This window comes from Setaria italica, chromosome V (assembly GCF_000263155.2).
Source record: "Setaria italica strain Yugu1 chromosome V, Setaria_italica_v2.0, whole genome shotgun sequence".
In the NCBI taxonomy this organism is placed as follows: Eukaryota; Viridiplantae; Streptophyta; class Magnoliopsida; order Poales; family Poaceae; genus Setaria; species Setaria italica.
In genome coordinates this window covers 47,096,663-47,113,562 of record NC_028454.1, presented here as the reverse complement: position 1 = coordinate 47,113,562, position 16,900 = coordinate 47,096,663, and the positions used below count along the sequence as shown (strand labels likewise).

Genomic DNA, 16,900 nt, shown 5'->3' with positions numbered 1-16,900 from the left:
AAGATAGATGGTCATGGATGGATGCTCGGTGGGTCCACGCCGCACGAGGATAACTAACTAGCCGTTGGAATATTGGGCCCGCCACGCCCAGCCCAGTACCAGTATTGGGTTGGGCTCGCTCTTACTTGGCCCATCATCCATCCCAAGCCTCCTTTCTTAGCTAGGATCCCGGTAAGCCATTGCCGTACATAGTGTTACAAATTAAAGCAATGCAAGCAACATTTAAATTTTTTCCTTTGGATTATTCCCTAGTGATGCAGCACGTACATACAGGAACGTACAATAGTATACTCGAATAATGCATACGCTTAATACTACTAATACTTGTCTATATAATATTCTATCTATATATCGAACTAGTTGTTATATATAGTAATGAGAAGATGATGCATCATGCACAATTGCAATCAGAAGATGTTGGAGAGCATGGCCATGTCGATGTAGGGGTTCCATGAGACGGAGGACGACGTGGACAGGGACGGCGACGGGCTGCCGGCGGTGGTGGTGATCCCCGGCGAGCTGGAGCTGCTGCTGATACATGGGCGCCGGACAAGCAGCGGAACAACGTCTTCCAGCAGGCCGCCGCCGTTACTACTGTTGCTGTTAGCCATCCGCTGACGACGATGCTGCTCCTCAAAGTCAACAAAGCAGCAGTAGTCTTGCTGCTGCTGCTGCTGCCGAAGGAACTGCACCTCCCCAAGCAGCCCGTCTTCATTATTACTAGTAGTAGCATTGTCGAAATAACAAGCAGCTGCTGCTGCTGCTTCTGATGATGGTGGTGATGAGGCACCCAAAGCTGGAGCATAGTACGACCTGCTCGTGGTGCTGCTGCTCATCATAGACTCTTCTTGGGCCGGGCTGCTGCTGCTGTTCTGGAGGATTGCTGCTCCTGCATCAGCATCTGCAAGTGGGCCGCCGCGCGGGTGCAGCTTGGGCTTCTTGCTGCTGCAGCTTGGTGGAGGCGGAGGCAGCAGCAGGTGGTGTTGTTGGGGTGAGTAGTTGAAGGTGTAGTGCAGGTGGAGGCCTTCGTAGGTGACGAGCAGCGTGTCCGCCTCTTCCGTCGAGCGCTCCACCTGCTTCTTCGCGTTGCACCGAGGGTTCGTGCAACGGTAGTAGCTCCTGCATATATTAGCCGATATTAATTTAAGCAATTTATTGAATGCCCAGCTAGCTTATTAATGGCTCGGGAGAGGATAATGCCCAGCTAGCTGGAGTAGTAAGTAGCAGCACAGCACTAGATGAAGATGGCAATGCAATTTTTCTTTCAGTTGGGAAAGCTAGCTAGGCCAGTGCCAGTGCTTTATTTGGTTGCTTCGCCTCGCTAGCTGGATCCATTCCATCCGGGTCACCATACATAGCAACCCCTTCATCTCCTTGGGACGATGACAGCTCCAGCATTTTCTTCTTCTTCTTTCCCCGTTCTTTAATTTATTATATGTATGTACTAGTATTCTATTTCTCCATATTTATGATAATTTGAAAAATAATTAACTTATATGTATCTATACCTTGGGTTGGGGCTGTTCTTGATGGATTTCTGGCCGTATTTCCTCCACTTGTATCCATCCTCTGCCGCAAGGCCGTTCCCGCAGGTCTTGATCTTGAGCGTGTACTTGTTCTCCATCTTGCTCAGCACCTTCTCCGGGGAGAAAACCCTAGAATTGTTCATAATATATATGTTACATATGATCGAGGTGATCATCAGGTGAACGATGAATACTGCTCTAAATTGATGCAACAATATATATAATATATACAGATACGTACACTGGGCTGCTGGTGGTGGAGTCCATGACCGCCGGAGGAGGAGGAGCAGCAACAAGGTGATCGCCGCCGGTGAAGGAGAGCGCGCTCTCTATGTCGCTGATGGTGGGTCCGGAGTAGACCGTGGAGATGAGCCTGTTGACCATGGACTCCCGCCGGCGCCGAGGTCCGTCGTCCTCTGCCGCCGCCGCCTCCTCGCTGCTGCTGCTGCTCGGCCAATAATTGCTGCTCTCGAGCGGCGGCGGCACAGCGGCTGATCCTTGTTGCAGCAGCTGCTCCTCCTCCATATCCATATGCCTGCCTGCTGCTAATTGCTCCGGCCCAAAGATCGGATCGAATCGAATATGTTGCTGCGGCCGGCTTACTGATAGCTCTAGGTAGGCGGCTACTTAATTATGGCTTCTCAATGGAATGGATCGATCGATCTGCTGGGGCTACCTGCTGCTGCTGCTGCTGCTATATATAGAGAGAGCAAGACAAGAAGAAGAAGAAGAGAAGAAGGAACAAGCTAGCTTAGCATTGCGTATACAATGAGGGTATGTCACTACTTCCTCACCAACCCGCTGCCTGCCTTTTTCACCGTGCATGCTAAAAGACCAATGTACCCTCATGCCCATGAAGCATGCATCACAGTTGCCCTTCGATCTGAATTGAAGCATGCATGCAGAGGTGGCATTGGGTTGCTTGTTAGTATTTGCAATGCGGCGGCAGAGAGGAGAAGGAAGAAATCCAAGGACGACGACTACGACTAACTGACCCAACAATGCAATGTCGCCCCCGCCGGTGCAACTAATGCATTTGCATTGTCTCTCTATCTCTTAATAGGCTAATAATAGCAGCAACTACTAAAGCGATCATCCAGGGAGGGAGCATGTTTGATTGATTGTTATTAGAAGCTTTCAAGCAACCTTGATAATATTATGCGCATCCCTTCATATCATATTAGCTACTGCCCGCAAAAAAAAAACATATTAGCTACCAAAACAAAGTATATGTAATTTAATTAGAAAATACTCCGCCTATATATGTATCTTGCATTGTGTCCGATCCCTTAATAATAATCTTGTTATACTAATTATTATATTAGGCTATATATTCTGTAGGCATGCATGCGTGGACTTCTACTACTCCCTCCGTCCCAGATTAGAGGTTTGTTTGACTTTTTCTAGATTATAATGCATCTAGATATAGGGTATATCTAAGCGTATAATAAAATCTATGAATTAAAAAAGCTAAAACGACCTATAATTTGAAGCGGAGGGGGTAAAATACTAGTAGTACTATAAGTAGTTCGTTGTGTCTACTATATATTATTATCTAGAAGAAAAGGCGGTACTAGCTGCGCGTGCAAGTTGAACTACTGCTGGACCTGCTGCATTCTTAATTATATTATGCATACAACTGTATCAGGCCACAGGCCCTAATTAAACTAGTAGGGGAATAGAATTAGGGCAGATGGTGCCGTGGATAAGGGCAGGTCGATCAATTGGTCTCTATCTCTATATATATCTGCTGCATGTATAATTAAGAAGCAACAACCACACTGAATGGAACAGTAGGGTAATTAAGGTAGTATATACCTAATCGATCATATATATACCATAATATAAAGAGAGAGACCTACAAGTAAGATAATAATGCCTGAATTAATGTTAGTTGTCGATCTAGCCGCATGAACATATATTCGATCAGATGAGGCCAGGACTCTAATATATATTGCATTATTTGGAGTAGTTTGACTTTGTTGGCATCCACGCACGCACGCGCAGCAATCACTTGTAGTAGCATGGTCTAATTATATTGTATTGTATGTGCAATCACCACCAAACCCAACCAATAATAATGTATCGGCTTCGGCTGGAGTGAATAATTGAAATTACATCCCAGCTTGCTCGCTGCATTGCTTGGGTGGAACGAAGCAGGTAGATTTCATTCACCGGCCGGATCGGATCGGACTAATCATTCTTTTTTGGTCGCATTAAGAGTTGACTTTTTTTTCTTCTATATATTATATATAGTGAGTGGGGATAGATGCATCATGCATGTGCGTGTCTGCCCTGTATGTGCTGATCAATTGACCACCAAGGAAAGGACCAAAGCCAATTAATGGGAGACCAAGCCGCGCCAGGGGATACGACAAGGGTTGACCTGACGACTGACCTGCGCATCAAGGCAACGCAAAGGCCAAGGCAGCATGTAGCTTGCTTGCGTGCAGCATCAGTACGAGTGGGCCGTCCATCTATCCATCGTAAACGACTTCACTGCATGACCTGTGACCGACGCCGCCGCCTGCACGAGGGCCCGGCCATGCATGCATCATTTGCATTTGCAATTAATTATGATCGATATTGAAGCTAGCCAAGGATCGGAATCGGAGGCCGAGAGCCAAGCGCTGAGCAAAGAAAGAGTCGTCAACGCGTGCATGGCAATGGCATCATGCATGCTTCTCATAATTAATAATTGTTTGGTCGCAACTGCATCTGCATGCATGCTTGTTGAGTATTTTGTTTCCTCATGTCACATGCTCCACAACCTACCTAGTAGGATCGGCCAACACGTATATATGTGCATGTTTAATTTAGGAATTTTGATATATGATTCTCTAGATATATATAAAAGATGGACGAGTTGCGTATATATTTATCTATGTCCCCCATACATATAATACTCCTCAACACCATGTATAGATATACAAATGCATGCATGTGACCAACACAAAGATGATAGATGCATGGAAGGAAACCTGGCAGCCCAAGTCGCAGTATAGTAAGTAGGTGGCAGCAGCCCAACTCAAGAAACGAGGCTGCCAGACCAGCTATTCTTGCTCAGCCGTCCGTCGGCCCAACTCAACTCCCTTAGCTGCTTCTTTGCACCGACGGATTGGAGTCTCATAGCAGCTGGTAGATAATCCCTTGAGGTCTCTGTCTTCCCACCTTCAACCCGCTACCCATCCATTAGTACATCCATTTAAAATTATAAATTATTTTAACCTTTTCAAATTTATAGCTTTTTCTATGCATCTAATTTTAGATGCATAGCAAAAGCTATAAACCTAACAAATAAAACGACTTACAATTTGAAACAGAAAGAGTAGCACACGATTTTAACACCAGCTAGCTAGCCTAGTACTAGTGTGCAAGCAGCAAGTTTCTACGAGGGAAGCATCTTCTTTCCAATTTTAACACCGATCCAAAGCTGCAGCATTCTACTGCAAAGAAGCCCTGTCCTTCAATTCCTTGGAGGGCAGCAAGCATGGAAATGTGATGCCTTGATGCATGTAATTAATAATAATATAATGTGGATTGAGTTGCCCTGCCACCGGACACCAACATAACGCATGCATTTATTCGTAGATACATATGAATCTCGATAAATATAGTAGACGGAACAAACCACCATAATAAGAGATATGATGGAGCCCCAGGCCCCCTGACCGCAGTAGTAACCTAGTTGGGTAGATGATCCATCATCGAAACATGCATGGATACATAGTGCTCACTCCATTCTCTTTTCATAAATCTATTTCACATAATTGGAGGTTCACGATGACCAAGTAGAAATGTTTATCGATCATCCGGTTATATACTCCTTGTTAGGGGGGAAATGTTTTAACAGTGTCAAATATTCAACTCAAATACAAGTATTAAAAGAGTTTTGAAAATAGGTCAGAATGGAGGGAGTAGTACATTAGGGGTTAAGGTTAAGCCCTATAAATCAATCAATCGAGTGATGTCGCAGGTAGTTGTGATATATAAATGTATCCAAGTAGCTAGATGGAGTCGAGAAGGATGGACGCATGCCTGCAGTAGGCTTGCAGTGCATGCAAATAATTGGAGGCCTAGGCCATCCATCGTGGATGCTGTGCTGGATCCATCAGGGTCGCACTGACCACTGAAGTGAAGTGTGATGAGGAAAGTTAAGGCCGTGTTTAGTTTGGCGAATTTGGGGGTGCTAAATTACTGTTACAGCACTGTAGCACACTGTAGCGTTTCGTTTGTATTTGTGAATTATTGTCCAAATATTGACTAATTAGGCTCAAAAGATTCGTCTCGCAAAGTACAACAAAACTGTGCAATTAGTTTTTAATTTCATCTACATTTAGTACTCCATGCATGTACCGCAAGTTTGATGTGATGGGGAATCTTCTTTTTGCATAGTGTCAAAGTTGGGAGTTGGGAGTAACTAAACATGGCCTAAAAATAGCACGAGCTGCGTGGCCGGACGAGCTAGACAGGACAGGACAGGGCATTTCTCACTTCTCACCTGCAGCTAGTAGCTAGTATAGTCGTCGTCGTCGTCTTCAGGTTCAGGTTCAGGCTTTGGATCATGCGTCGCTACTACTCTACTGGAGAGCAGGCAGCAGGGTGCAGCTACCGTACCTGCGTCCATGGTGTGTGTCTCCACGCTATTTGCGGTTACACAACAACGTAGTACGTACTGCATCTGACCACGCGCGTGCAGTTATAGTCATGCAGTACTGTGATATAGCAGCAGTCAGCAGCAGGGTATAGATAGTAGGTACCTAGTAAAACATAGTAGAGAGCTAGGTAGCTGCTGCATGCTCTTGTAGTCTTGTTCAGGTCCGATCGATCAGCAGGCCATCCATCGGCCGGTACGGTCGATCAGCATTCAGATCGCCGGTGGCCGACACCCCCTGCCCACAGCCACAGCCAGTGGCCACCATGGCTCTGCATGCTTTCCTTTCCTTTCCTTTCCTTTCCTTCCTCATCTTTGAAGCAGGGCATGCTATGCCTGGACACGCACGCAGCATGCACTCCATTGGTGGCTGCTCTGCATCTGCTCGCGCAATGTATTTCTGTTCTGCAACTAACCCTCTGGCCTCTGCTGCTGAGTGCTGCATGCTTCTGCAGTTCTGCCCGTGCCCGGCCCTATCCTCAGCATGAGCATGATGCGCATCTCTGAAGCTTGCCAACGTGCATGCCTGGAACATCCGGGCCCTGAAGATGCTGCTTACTTGATGCAATGCAATTAAGGGGGTGTTTGAATAGCAGGTGCTAAAATTTAGCACATGCCTCCCAAACACCCCTAAGCTAGCTTAATTAATCGGATCAATTAATCATTCCCCGTCCAATTAATTAAGAGCATATATATACTCCGAACCCTGGGCATAGCTGGGTATGCAACCTAGCTACTGCAGGGTCAAGATTTCCCTAGCTAGCTAGTAGCCTTTTTAACGACAGTGCATATGCATGTATTGTCAGTTTCAACTACATGTAAAATACAACTAGCAAGCTAGATGCCTGCATGGAGTAGCATGCAGTAAATACTGAATAGACGACGCTCACACGCTATAGTCTGATGAAATCTGAATTCACCATCTCACAGCTAGAATGCATATATGCAGTTGTAGAATAGTTGCGAGATGCTGAAAGATGCCATGGGGAGAAGCATGCAGCCAAGGAACTCAAGTGGTGAGGTGAGGTAGAGAAAGACGACGCATGCATCTGCATCATGCATCCCAATGCAATGCAAAAGAAAAGAAAAGAAAAGCATCCAATCAAACTTGGCTGTCGATCGATCAGGAACATGCACACAACAAGATGCCGATGCGCCGCGCATATAATTTTCGGTTTTGCTGACGGAGATCGTCCTCGGGCTCTGCCTTGTTTCTTGCGCTGTCGTCGTCGTCGTCTAGGGTTGGCCGGGTTGTTGCTAACTTGACATTTGCATGCTTTGTCATAGTTGCAAACAAATGCTTTGGCATAGTTGCAAACCCGTGAAGAAGAAGAAAGCCAAGCGAGTCCAATGCAAGAAGAGTTGGGGAATTGGAGATGACAAACTGACAGGGACACGGATGACTGATGATGGATGGATAGATGGATGGGATCGGACGGCTGGCTGCCCCGGCCCACCGGAAATGTGACGGGTGCAGGCTTTATATTTAACTCGCTGGCTCTTCTCTCTCAACTAGTCTCTCCATCCATCATCCATCATCCCCTAGCTAATAGCTATGGTGTGCGGGCTGGACGGGACGGCCCCACACACTGGCATTGCTGACTGCTCTTCCCGCCTTCTTCTTCCTTGGGATGTGCTCGCTTTGGTTCCACACCACCAACTGTAAATAGTACTAGTACCACGCCGTACGTCGTCCAGCATGCTGTAAATATAATCAAACCTTCAATTTGCCTTTTCTATATATAATATGTATGTATGTATGTATGGACATGGATGAATATATATGGTTGCATCGCATGCATGATGTATGTGTACTATGGTACGCACGCACGCACGTAGTAGCAGCTCTTGGATTGGATGTCTTCCTCTTCAAGGACACAATGATGGATGATGGATCCCAAAGCAAAGCATATATACTATTGCAGTACAGTTTGGAATATTCCAGCTGAATGCAAAAATACAAAGCGATATAGTGCAATGCTTGTTTTTCTCTTTTCACCGTTACCGAGATATAGAAAAAGAATTGAAGGAAGGGCTGCTTGCTCTTGCTTTGCCTGCGTTGCGGTGCATTGCATTGGGTAGGAAAAGCTAGGTAATTAATGGTGTGTTTGGTTTGGGAATCACCTCATGCTAGATGAGATTGTCCATTGTGAGCTGATCCTATGAAATTTAGTGGGATAACCTCATTCTTCATGACTATACTAAATATTAATTAGTTTGTGAGGGATGAACTCATTTCATCCCACGAACCAAACAAAAAGTGAGAAGTGAGAAGATGTACCTTCATTCCTCAAATTAAACAAACATCCCATAAGCTAGCTAGGCCGCCGATCATGCATGTTATATACTCATTGACAAATAAACCACCTTGCGTACGTGGAACGAGGACAAGACGCATGCACGTACAGCATGTGTAGTACTCCATCATATCGTGTGTGTGGTGGTCGATCGAATCGATCAGGTGGCCTGGTGATCACCGCGCACGTAAATGGCACATGCATGCAGCAGATGGCCGGTGTGGTCAGATCATATATGCATGGATCCTGCTGTCTGTCTGTCATAACCGGACCGGACGGGCGGTCGGACCGAAAAAACCAGGGACCGGAGCCTCCAACAGCTCAGTTCACTTAAAAGATCCTTTGTGCAATCGTGCCGGTAAAATGGTTTAACAGGCCAGTTTTTAACGGAACCGGTGAACCGACGGTTTTCAACAAACCGCGGCTTTCGGCTGCTGCGGTGTACGTTGCTAGTTTTACATGGTGGTCCGTGGAGCTCACGCCTGACCTTATCTCTTATGGCAACCTTTCCTTCGGGCTCCTGCATGGCGGTGCGGAGCAGAAGCGAGGTAGTAGCATTAAGATGGGCGGCGCTGTGACGAGCGGTGCAACGGCACGGCCGTGAGCGGCGAGCGTGGCCGCGCGATAGGGCATAGCTAGCAGCGCCGGCGAAGATTGTAGAATGTAGATGCTTTTTTCATTATCCGCTACGTATTTGTGATTGAACTTCTTGCGATGATCTATAAATTGAATGCAGACTACACTTAGATTGCAGGGAATTTATCATTGGCCATCGAAAAGATAATTTAAGACTTGATATAATGGAGCTCTTAATCCTCAAGTGCATCTCTATTTTAAGCAAAAACTTGAGCCTACTAAAATTTCTAAATGGCTATGTCACTAGTTCCCCAATTAGCTTATAATGGACATTGGTGTAAAGTGATTTGTTAATCTACTTTTATTTAAAACCGACTATATACTGCAAATTATCATATATATATATATATATATATGTGTGTGTGTGTGTATGTATGCATCGGTTCTCAATATTTGTAGACGGTTCAATTAAACGGTCCAATATTATTGAACCGGCGGTTCATAACGGTTGGACCATTGAACCGACGATCTTACCGGTTTGACGACCGGTCCGGTCCTATTCTGTGCCGTCCATATATCGTCGTAATGGATGCAGCATTGCCTTGCCTTGCCTGATGAGCGCAACGACTCTTATTATACATCTTCAAGTCGATCGATCAGTTAGCTGTTGCAACGGCACTGCATATGCATGATGTATATGTATAATACATGTGCATGCTTGCCTTGAAACGAACGCAAAATTAAAGATGCATGCATGGTGATGGATGGATCGATCGTACGTCCATCCACGTACATGACATGGACATGGACGTTACGTTAGTTGTACATACTACATGGATGGGAGTCTGTTTAGTTTCCTCACAGGGAAAGGCCGGCCATGCATGCGTTGTTGGTTTTGGTTCCGGACCGGACGACGTACCTAGCCAGTAGCCAGCAATGGCAATGGCAACTGGCAAGGCCAAGGATGGCAGCTGGGGCGGGTGATGGAGTAAAAGCTCCCCCCGCCTTTTTGGCTGCTCCGATGGCGATGTCTAACCTCCTCCGGCTCCGAGCCCACTCACTCACTGTTGCTTGCATGCTGCTGGATCATATCATATCGGTGCTACCTACATATGCCTGATGATTATTACTAGGCCAGTAGCTACCACAGATGCGTGTCCTCGTACGTATGAACTGATAAGCAACTAACAGTAAAACACACACCCATGGTAATAATTACTCGGTTGTCAACGAATGAATGGAAGCCAGATAGCTATAGCACACACACTGCTGCTATAGATCTCGGCAAGCTCTAGGTAGCTACAGCCCTAATAGCGGACCCGACGGATGGATCGATCTGAGAGCTAGCTTGTTGGCCACCGTACCTCTGCATTGGTATATATATATGCCATTGGCAGCACGCAGCAGCAGCAGCAGCCTCTCCTCCATCGCCCCCCCACCCCTTTCCTTTCTTTCTTTCTTCACTTGAGCGAGCGGCCGGCCTTGCTATTGTATATTCAGATTTCATCATCATCTCTAGCTGCATGTATGCATGCTAGCTTTCAATCTCCACCAGGTTCCAGGCTCCACTGCACCTACCTCCTCACCGATCTCTCCATCCCCTCCCGGCCGCCGCCTACCTACCCCATCGCTCTCTCCATCTCTTCCAATTAATCCATGCATGCATCCTCCAACTCTCCCTATTTTATTTTAACCCCTTTATTTCTAGCTAGCTTATATATATATATATATATATATATATATATATATATATATATATATATATATATATATATATATATATATATATATATATATATATATCTGTGTGTGTGTGATCATCAAATCAATTAATCAGCCGGTGATTTTCTGGCGTGGCATCATCAAGATTCACACACTGCGCGCGTGACGACTGCCATCCCCGGCCGTATCTGTATGTGTATGTGTATGCATGTGTGGGAATCTTGATGATGCTGCATTGGAAATCAAGGGCTATCATATCATTTCATATATATACCACATCGATCAGCATGGAGACGATCGATCAATGGCTACTTCTTCCAGGTAGGTACGCTACGGTAAGGTACTCATGCTTGCATTCTTGAAGAAATATAATATAATATAATTGCCCCCATGCATCCTTCATATATAGTGTCAACCATTTAATTTGTATGCAATCAGATTGTATGAATATATATGCCGACGTACATTATTAACCGAAACAAAACATTCTGGGTGCCTTGGACCAACAATTCTGTTTTCGTTCTTTCTTTTTGCTGATTTTCTCAAGGCTAGCTCGAGCATAATTAGCAACCGGAACTTGAATTAACATTGCTGCATTTTGATGGTTTATCTTGTTTCACAAACTGTCGCCGAACCCAGCAGATATACCAAGCAGCTAGCCGTAGGTAATGTGGAGTATGTAGTAGTTGGTTGCTAATAACGTATCAACCTGACTACTCAATCAAACCCCATAAAAAGAGTACGTAATAGTCCATCAGTCATCGATGTTATTTATTATCACTTAACAGAGGGAGTATAGTTTTAGATACATATATACTGTTGGGTGGGTAGGCTATAGCCGGTGGTGACCCACGCACTGACATGTGGACCCACAGTGTGCGTGTATTGCTATATATTGGTACCTGCTTGAGCTGCCTAAACTGAAGTTGTGAGCCGTCGTGATATGATCCACCAGTTTAATTACCTAGACGGTATATACAGCTATTATATGTTTAATTATGAATCTCTGATTTTGATTCTAATTCTGATATATATTGCGTCGTGGGGTCCACTAGACAAAGAGAAAAGAAAGAAGTTAAAGAATGCTAACTACTTCCTCCGTCCCAAAATAAATGCACTTTTAGAGTTTGGGTGAAGAGATCAATGTTAGTGAGAAATTACGTATACATACTTCTATAAAGATATAATCATTCCACTTTGGGAGGAGAAAAAAAGTAGAAAAGGATAACCATGGTCCATTTCTAGATATGCATTTATTTTTGGATCAATTTTGAACTCTGTAAATGCAGGACGGAGGGAGTAGTTATCTACGATGCATGTGGCGCAAGCAACATGCATGCAGTGACGCAGATACCAGTTTAGTTTTGCCAAACACCTACTCCTGGTAGTCTCATATCATCTTGGGCTGGCAGGATGGGTCACGACGATTAAGAAGCAGCCCATTGTTGTTGTAGCCCAAGAGGATGACAAACTGAAAGCCCATTTACTACTTGATGAAGCAAGGAAACTCACTCCCGGCCCAGGCTGCTGCTGCTGCTGCTGTAGTGCTGTTTTTTTTTTCTTTTTTGGTACTGGCTTGTTGGACAAATTTCAGATGGCATCCCAAGAAAGAATAATGATGATGCATAGTTGCATACTGCTGCTTGCTAATATATATAATATTCTGGCCCACGGTCCACGACACCGCACAAGCTGCTAGCATCGGAATGACAATTTTATAAGCTACCAAGCGATCGACAGCATGCAATTACCAAGGTAATTGCTCCATTAAAGAAATGCTGCAAGAGCTAGGTGCTGACGCCTGAATATTGTATCGTCATAGGTACGGTGCCTAGAAACCGTGAAGAACATTTGGGGAGTATACATGCGTATAAAGAGATTCAAGGATTTTACTTACAAAATCTTAATTAATACACCCTATCTATTCTATCTATGATTAAAGAAAAAGAAGGAAAAGAGCAGGAGTGTAGTCGGATAGGAAGAGCATGTGTGAGGCCTGCCCTACATTACATGGGCTGTCAGTCAGTGTCCATGATCTTGTGTTGGTTGGTCCAGCTCCAACCAGTTGCCTCATCTATCTCCTCCCTGCAGCAGCAGCACTAGCTAGCTGTACACTGTCTCCTCCGGCTGGCGGCCCCACCACATGAAGCAACTTTTTATTTTGAACCCTTGCTTGGTTTTGGATTTCTCAGTTGGGATCATATATGGATGGAATTCATGGAAGGTCTGAACGTCCTATCTATCCAAGTAGCATAGCAGCAAATTAAAATTACATTATCATGCCCATCCATCTGTACTGCTGTCGATCGGTTCCTTAATTAATAATAATAATTTGCAAATAATTTCGCCGTCCGTGCGTGCGTGCCTTTCTGATGTCTGATCGATTGATGAAGGAATCAGGAACGAATGAATAAAAGAGAAAAGGAATATAAGGCTGAGGCCAACAACGGTAAAGTAAATAGTCTCTCTCCCTCTCTCTCTCTCTGATGGTCTGGTGGAGACAGACAGAGAGACAGACAGAGTTACACAGGCCTGTGCAGCATGGTACGACGGTGAGCATAGGCATGCGTGCAGTCTGCAGTGGCAACAACGGCTATCCTACTGGTAGCAAGAAGAACAAGAATGGAGGCGGCTGCTGTTGTGAATGCACTGCAAATTTGCAATCATGTGATGATTCGTCACCCCAACGTTAGAGTGGAGAAGCCAAGAATACACTCTCAAGTCTGTGAGTCTGTCAAAAGGAAAGGAAAGAAAGCATTTCTGATTTGAAAACAAAACAACAAAGGCGGCTGCTGCTGCTGATGATGGTGCGTCCTTCCCTAGCTAGGGATTGCCGTGCTACATCCAATTGCAGTCCATTCCAACGGCAGCCTAGCATGATGCAACACGGGCACAACAGGAGAGAAGAGAGTTACAGAGGGCCACCCATTACAGTGCACGCAGGCTACCCTGATTATCATACCATACCACCTCTGCTCTGCTGAGTCTGCTCTGCTCACTCCCACACACTCTGCTCTGCATCTGCATCTGCATCTGCTCTGCTCTGCTCTGCTGCAGCCTCGGCCTCTGTTCTCGTGTTCTGCTATCACCACCAAATTAACCATCCTCTTGTTGTGTCTCTACTCATTCATTCTCCAGTCGTCGATCGATCCCATTATAAATCTAACCTAACCGGCGGCCAATAGCAGCAGAGAGCAGATCACAAAGCCACAAGCCAAGGGGTAGCAAACCATGGATCCGCCGGGAGGGGACGACAAGTGGAAGTTGTCCAGCAAGGGCCGGAGCAGATCCGGCAGGCCGCACGCCATGACGGACGCCTCCTCCTCCTCTGCCGGCGGTAGCAGCAGCGTGCTCAGCCGGAGCTACTCGGCCAGCGTCGCCACCACCAGAACAGGCAGCTCCTCCTCCTCCTCCTCCTCGTCTTGTCAGCAGCAACAGCAACGGCAGCCACAGCAAGGGTCGAAGAAGAAGTGCGTGGCGGAGGCCGTCAAGGAGCACCGGGCGCGCTTCTACATCGTCCGCCGATGCGTCTCCATGCTCGTCTGCTGGCGCGACTACTAGCTAGCTCTCTAGTAGTATCCATCCATCTCCTTTATTGTTATCACTTGATGATGATGATGATGATCCAGTTAGTTACTTCAGTAATTCCTCTATCCACATCCATCTCTTTTTCTTTCTTTCTTTCTTCTTCTTCTTCTGCTGCTGCTGCTGCTGCTGTTGTACATACTACTGCTAGGTAGAGAAGAGGAGGAGGAGGAGGAATCCATGGATCGACCCAAGAGCATGCACGGTAAGCAGAACCTTTTCCCTTCATTCATCCCTTGGGCTAGCTTTTTGATGAAGAAAATGGAGCTTTTTGATCGTTTCCCTGATATATGTATATGTATGTGTGTATGTAAGTTGTGATGATGAAATATTGAACTCGACTGATGTTCATTGCTAGTACGAGGCAATTATTAATAAGGTACTACTACTCCAGTCCAGTATATAGCTCAGCTGGTCCTTGTTAATTTTTTTCCTCCTTTTTTCTGGCGTTGGCCCCCATTGCATTTGACCAGTCAATAGCAGAATCTTCAATCATGCATAGCAATATAGCATAGCTACCATGAATGACGATATGCATCCATCCATCCATCCATGGATCAGAGATGTGTTTACTGGTTGGACCAATGAGAGCCAAGCCAAGTTATGGTCCTCAAGACCAGATGTCGTCGTCGCTGACTGAACTGATCCGCATGCCAGCCAGATGCGTGGAAGCATGCATGTAGTAGCTGGCAATGCAAGCCGCAGCAGATGAAGGAACGCCGGCCGGAAGTTGCATTGCCTGATCGAATGCAAAATTTCATCTTGAAAAATGAAACAGCAGCGCCAACATACGGAGATGGAAACTCACCCTCTCCATTCATGGGTTTTCAGCAAGAGCCATGTCTTGGCTCGAGAGTGCTTCATCTCTAATAATTATCATTATCCACGGTGATTCAGCAGCACGTACTAATATTAGATTTAGGTAGTATAATATCAGGACACGACGACCTGTTTCTGCCGCTGACATTTTATTTTCAGGAGCACGTATATATAGTTGACATGTCAGCTTTTGTATTCGTTCTCTCCATTTGATATTATATTACATACAGGGGCTTATTTGGTTTGTTTAGGATGAGCATGATATTTCAGTGCTCTTTTCAATATAATCGACAGCTCTCCTCCTTAGTTCGTTTAGAAAATAAGCATTATGTTTGACCAATGATTATACATATACTAACACAAAGTTGATATCATTTGATTCGTATTAAAAAAAGCTCTTATTAATATACTACATTTGTATGGCATAAGCGAAATATTAATAGCTACCGTAAATGTTGGTAAAAGCATTATATATCCTAACAAAACGACATGGTGGCATGCGGATACAACCTAAACATCTCCATATGTGGGAGTGTTTCATGATCCTTGTATCAACTCGATGTAACGATTTTGAAGCAATAAGGCTTAAAAATCAGCGGATACATGCTGTGATGTTGCTCTGAATTCTTCATCATCAACAAAAAAAAAGGAAGACTTATATATAGGTTGATGGTGGCTCATCTGCTGGAGGAAGGTTCAGCTGGTAACGTCCACTACTGGTCAATAAACTATCCATATAAAATAATCCCATGATGAACCAAGTACTCGTATCCATTTCATACTAGCTAGGCGGACGTACTGTACAAACATCTCTAGAGCGTGCGGTACAACCATCACCAAAGTCAGCTACCACTTGTACTGCATGTATAGATGCAGACTTGTTGAGCAATGATCATATAGTTTTATATCATTAATCATCAAGCATCTTAATTAATTAATTAATCCCCAATTGATCGATCGAGCAGGATGAGGAGGTGAACATATATAGATGCAAGCCTCCAAACTGCTTGATTACCATAGCAAGCAACATACCATACCATACCAGGAAGAGGATGAGGATGAGGAGGGCGTCGTCGTCGTCGGCACTCCTTTGCACCGCCCTGCTCCTCCTCTCCCTGCTTCTGTGCTTCCAGCAGGCGAGCGCCCACGGCGGGATCGACGACGGAGACGACGAGGACGCCACGCCGCCGCCGGCCGACTCCTCGGTCGGCCTGCGCTCCAAGGGCCTCATCGCCGTCAAGGTGTGGTGCCTGGTCATCCTGTTTGTCTTCACCTTCCTCGGCGGCGTGTCACCCTACTTCTACCGCTGGAACGAGGCCTTCCTCCTCCTGGGCACGCAGTTCGCCGCCGGCGTGTTCCTGGGCACGGCGCTCATGCACTTCCTCGCAGACTCCGCCAGCACCTTCCACGGCCTCACCAAGAACCACTACCCCTTCGCATACATGCTCGCCTGCGTCGGCTTCCTGCTCACCATGCTCGCCGACTGCGTCATCGCCGCCGTCACCAACAGAGGCCGCGACCGCGACAGGGTCATCAGCGAGGAAGAAGATGCCCAGGCCGCCCAGCATCGCAAGGGACGACGCGGCGGCGGCGCAGCGCAGCACCACCCGGTGTTCGTCCCGGACGTCGTCCTTCGAGGACGCCATCTTGCTCATCTTCGCGCTCTGCTTCCACTCCGTCTTCGAAAGGGATCGGCCATAGGCGTCCTCAGGTTTCAATTG

The 16,900-nt window shown here is 45.9% G+C and overlaps 3 protein-coding genes across 3 annotated transcripts; 2 read left to right on the top strand and 1 right to left on the bottom strand.

The window, feature by feature from the left end:
- Positions 1-217: 217 nt before the first annotated feature.
- On the bottom strand, positions 218-2,195 carry LOC101766955 (probable WRKY transcription factor 35). Its single transcript, XM_004971370.3, has 3 exons — positions 1,768-2,195; positions 1,509-1,655; positions 218-1,119 (listed from the first exon to the last, which is right to left on the bottom strand). The coding sequence occupies exons 1-3, from the start codon at positions 2,055-2,057 to the stop codon at positions 408-410; spliced, it is 1,149 nt and encodes a 382-aa protein (XP_004971427.1). The 5' UTR covers positions 2,058-2,195; the 3' UTR covers positions 218-407.
- Positions 2,196-13,558: 11,363 nt separating this feature from the next.
- Positions 13,559-14,785, top strand: LOC101767354 (vitellogenin-A1). The gene has a single exon (XM_004971371.3). It carries the CDS (start codon positions 14,007-14,009, stop codon positions 14,334-14,336), a length of 330 nt encoding a protein of 109 aa, XP_004971428.1. The 5' UTR covers positions 13,559-14,006; the 3' UTR covers positions 14,337-14,785.
- Positions 14,786-16,186: 1,401 nt separating this feature from the next.
- LOC101779515 (zinc transporter 1-like) lies at positions 16,187-16,880 on the top strand. The gene is given in 2 exon segments (XM_012846082.3): positions 16,187-16,797; positions 16,799-16,880. Coding segments are annotated over 2 exon segments (648 nt in total). The 5' UTR covers positions 16,187-16,231.
- Positions 16,881-16,900: the final 20 nt, after the last annotated feature.

Coding starts and splice junctions, on each gene's coding strand:
- LOC101767354 (XM_004971371.3), top strand. CDS start 14,007: ATGGATCCGCCGGGAGGGGACGACAAGTGGAAGTTGTCCAGCAAGGGC.
- LOC101766955 (XM_004971370.3), bottom strand. CDS start 2,057: ATGGATATGGAGGAGGAGCAGCTGCTGCAACAAGGATCAGCCGCTGTG. Junction 1,656..1,767: donor TCCACCACCAGCAGCCCAGT/GTACGTATCTGT, acceptor GAACAATTCTAG/GGTTTTCTCCCCGGAGAAGG. Junction 1,120..1,508: donor AAGAACAGCCCCAACCCAAG/GTATAGATACAT, acceptor TAATATATGCAG/GAGCTACTACCGTTGCACGA.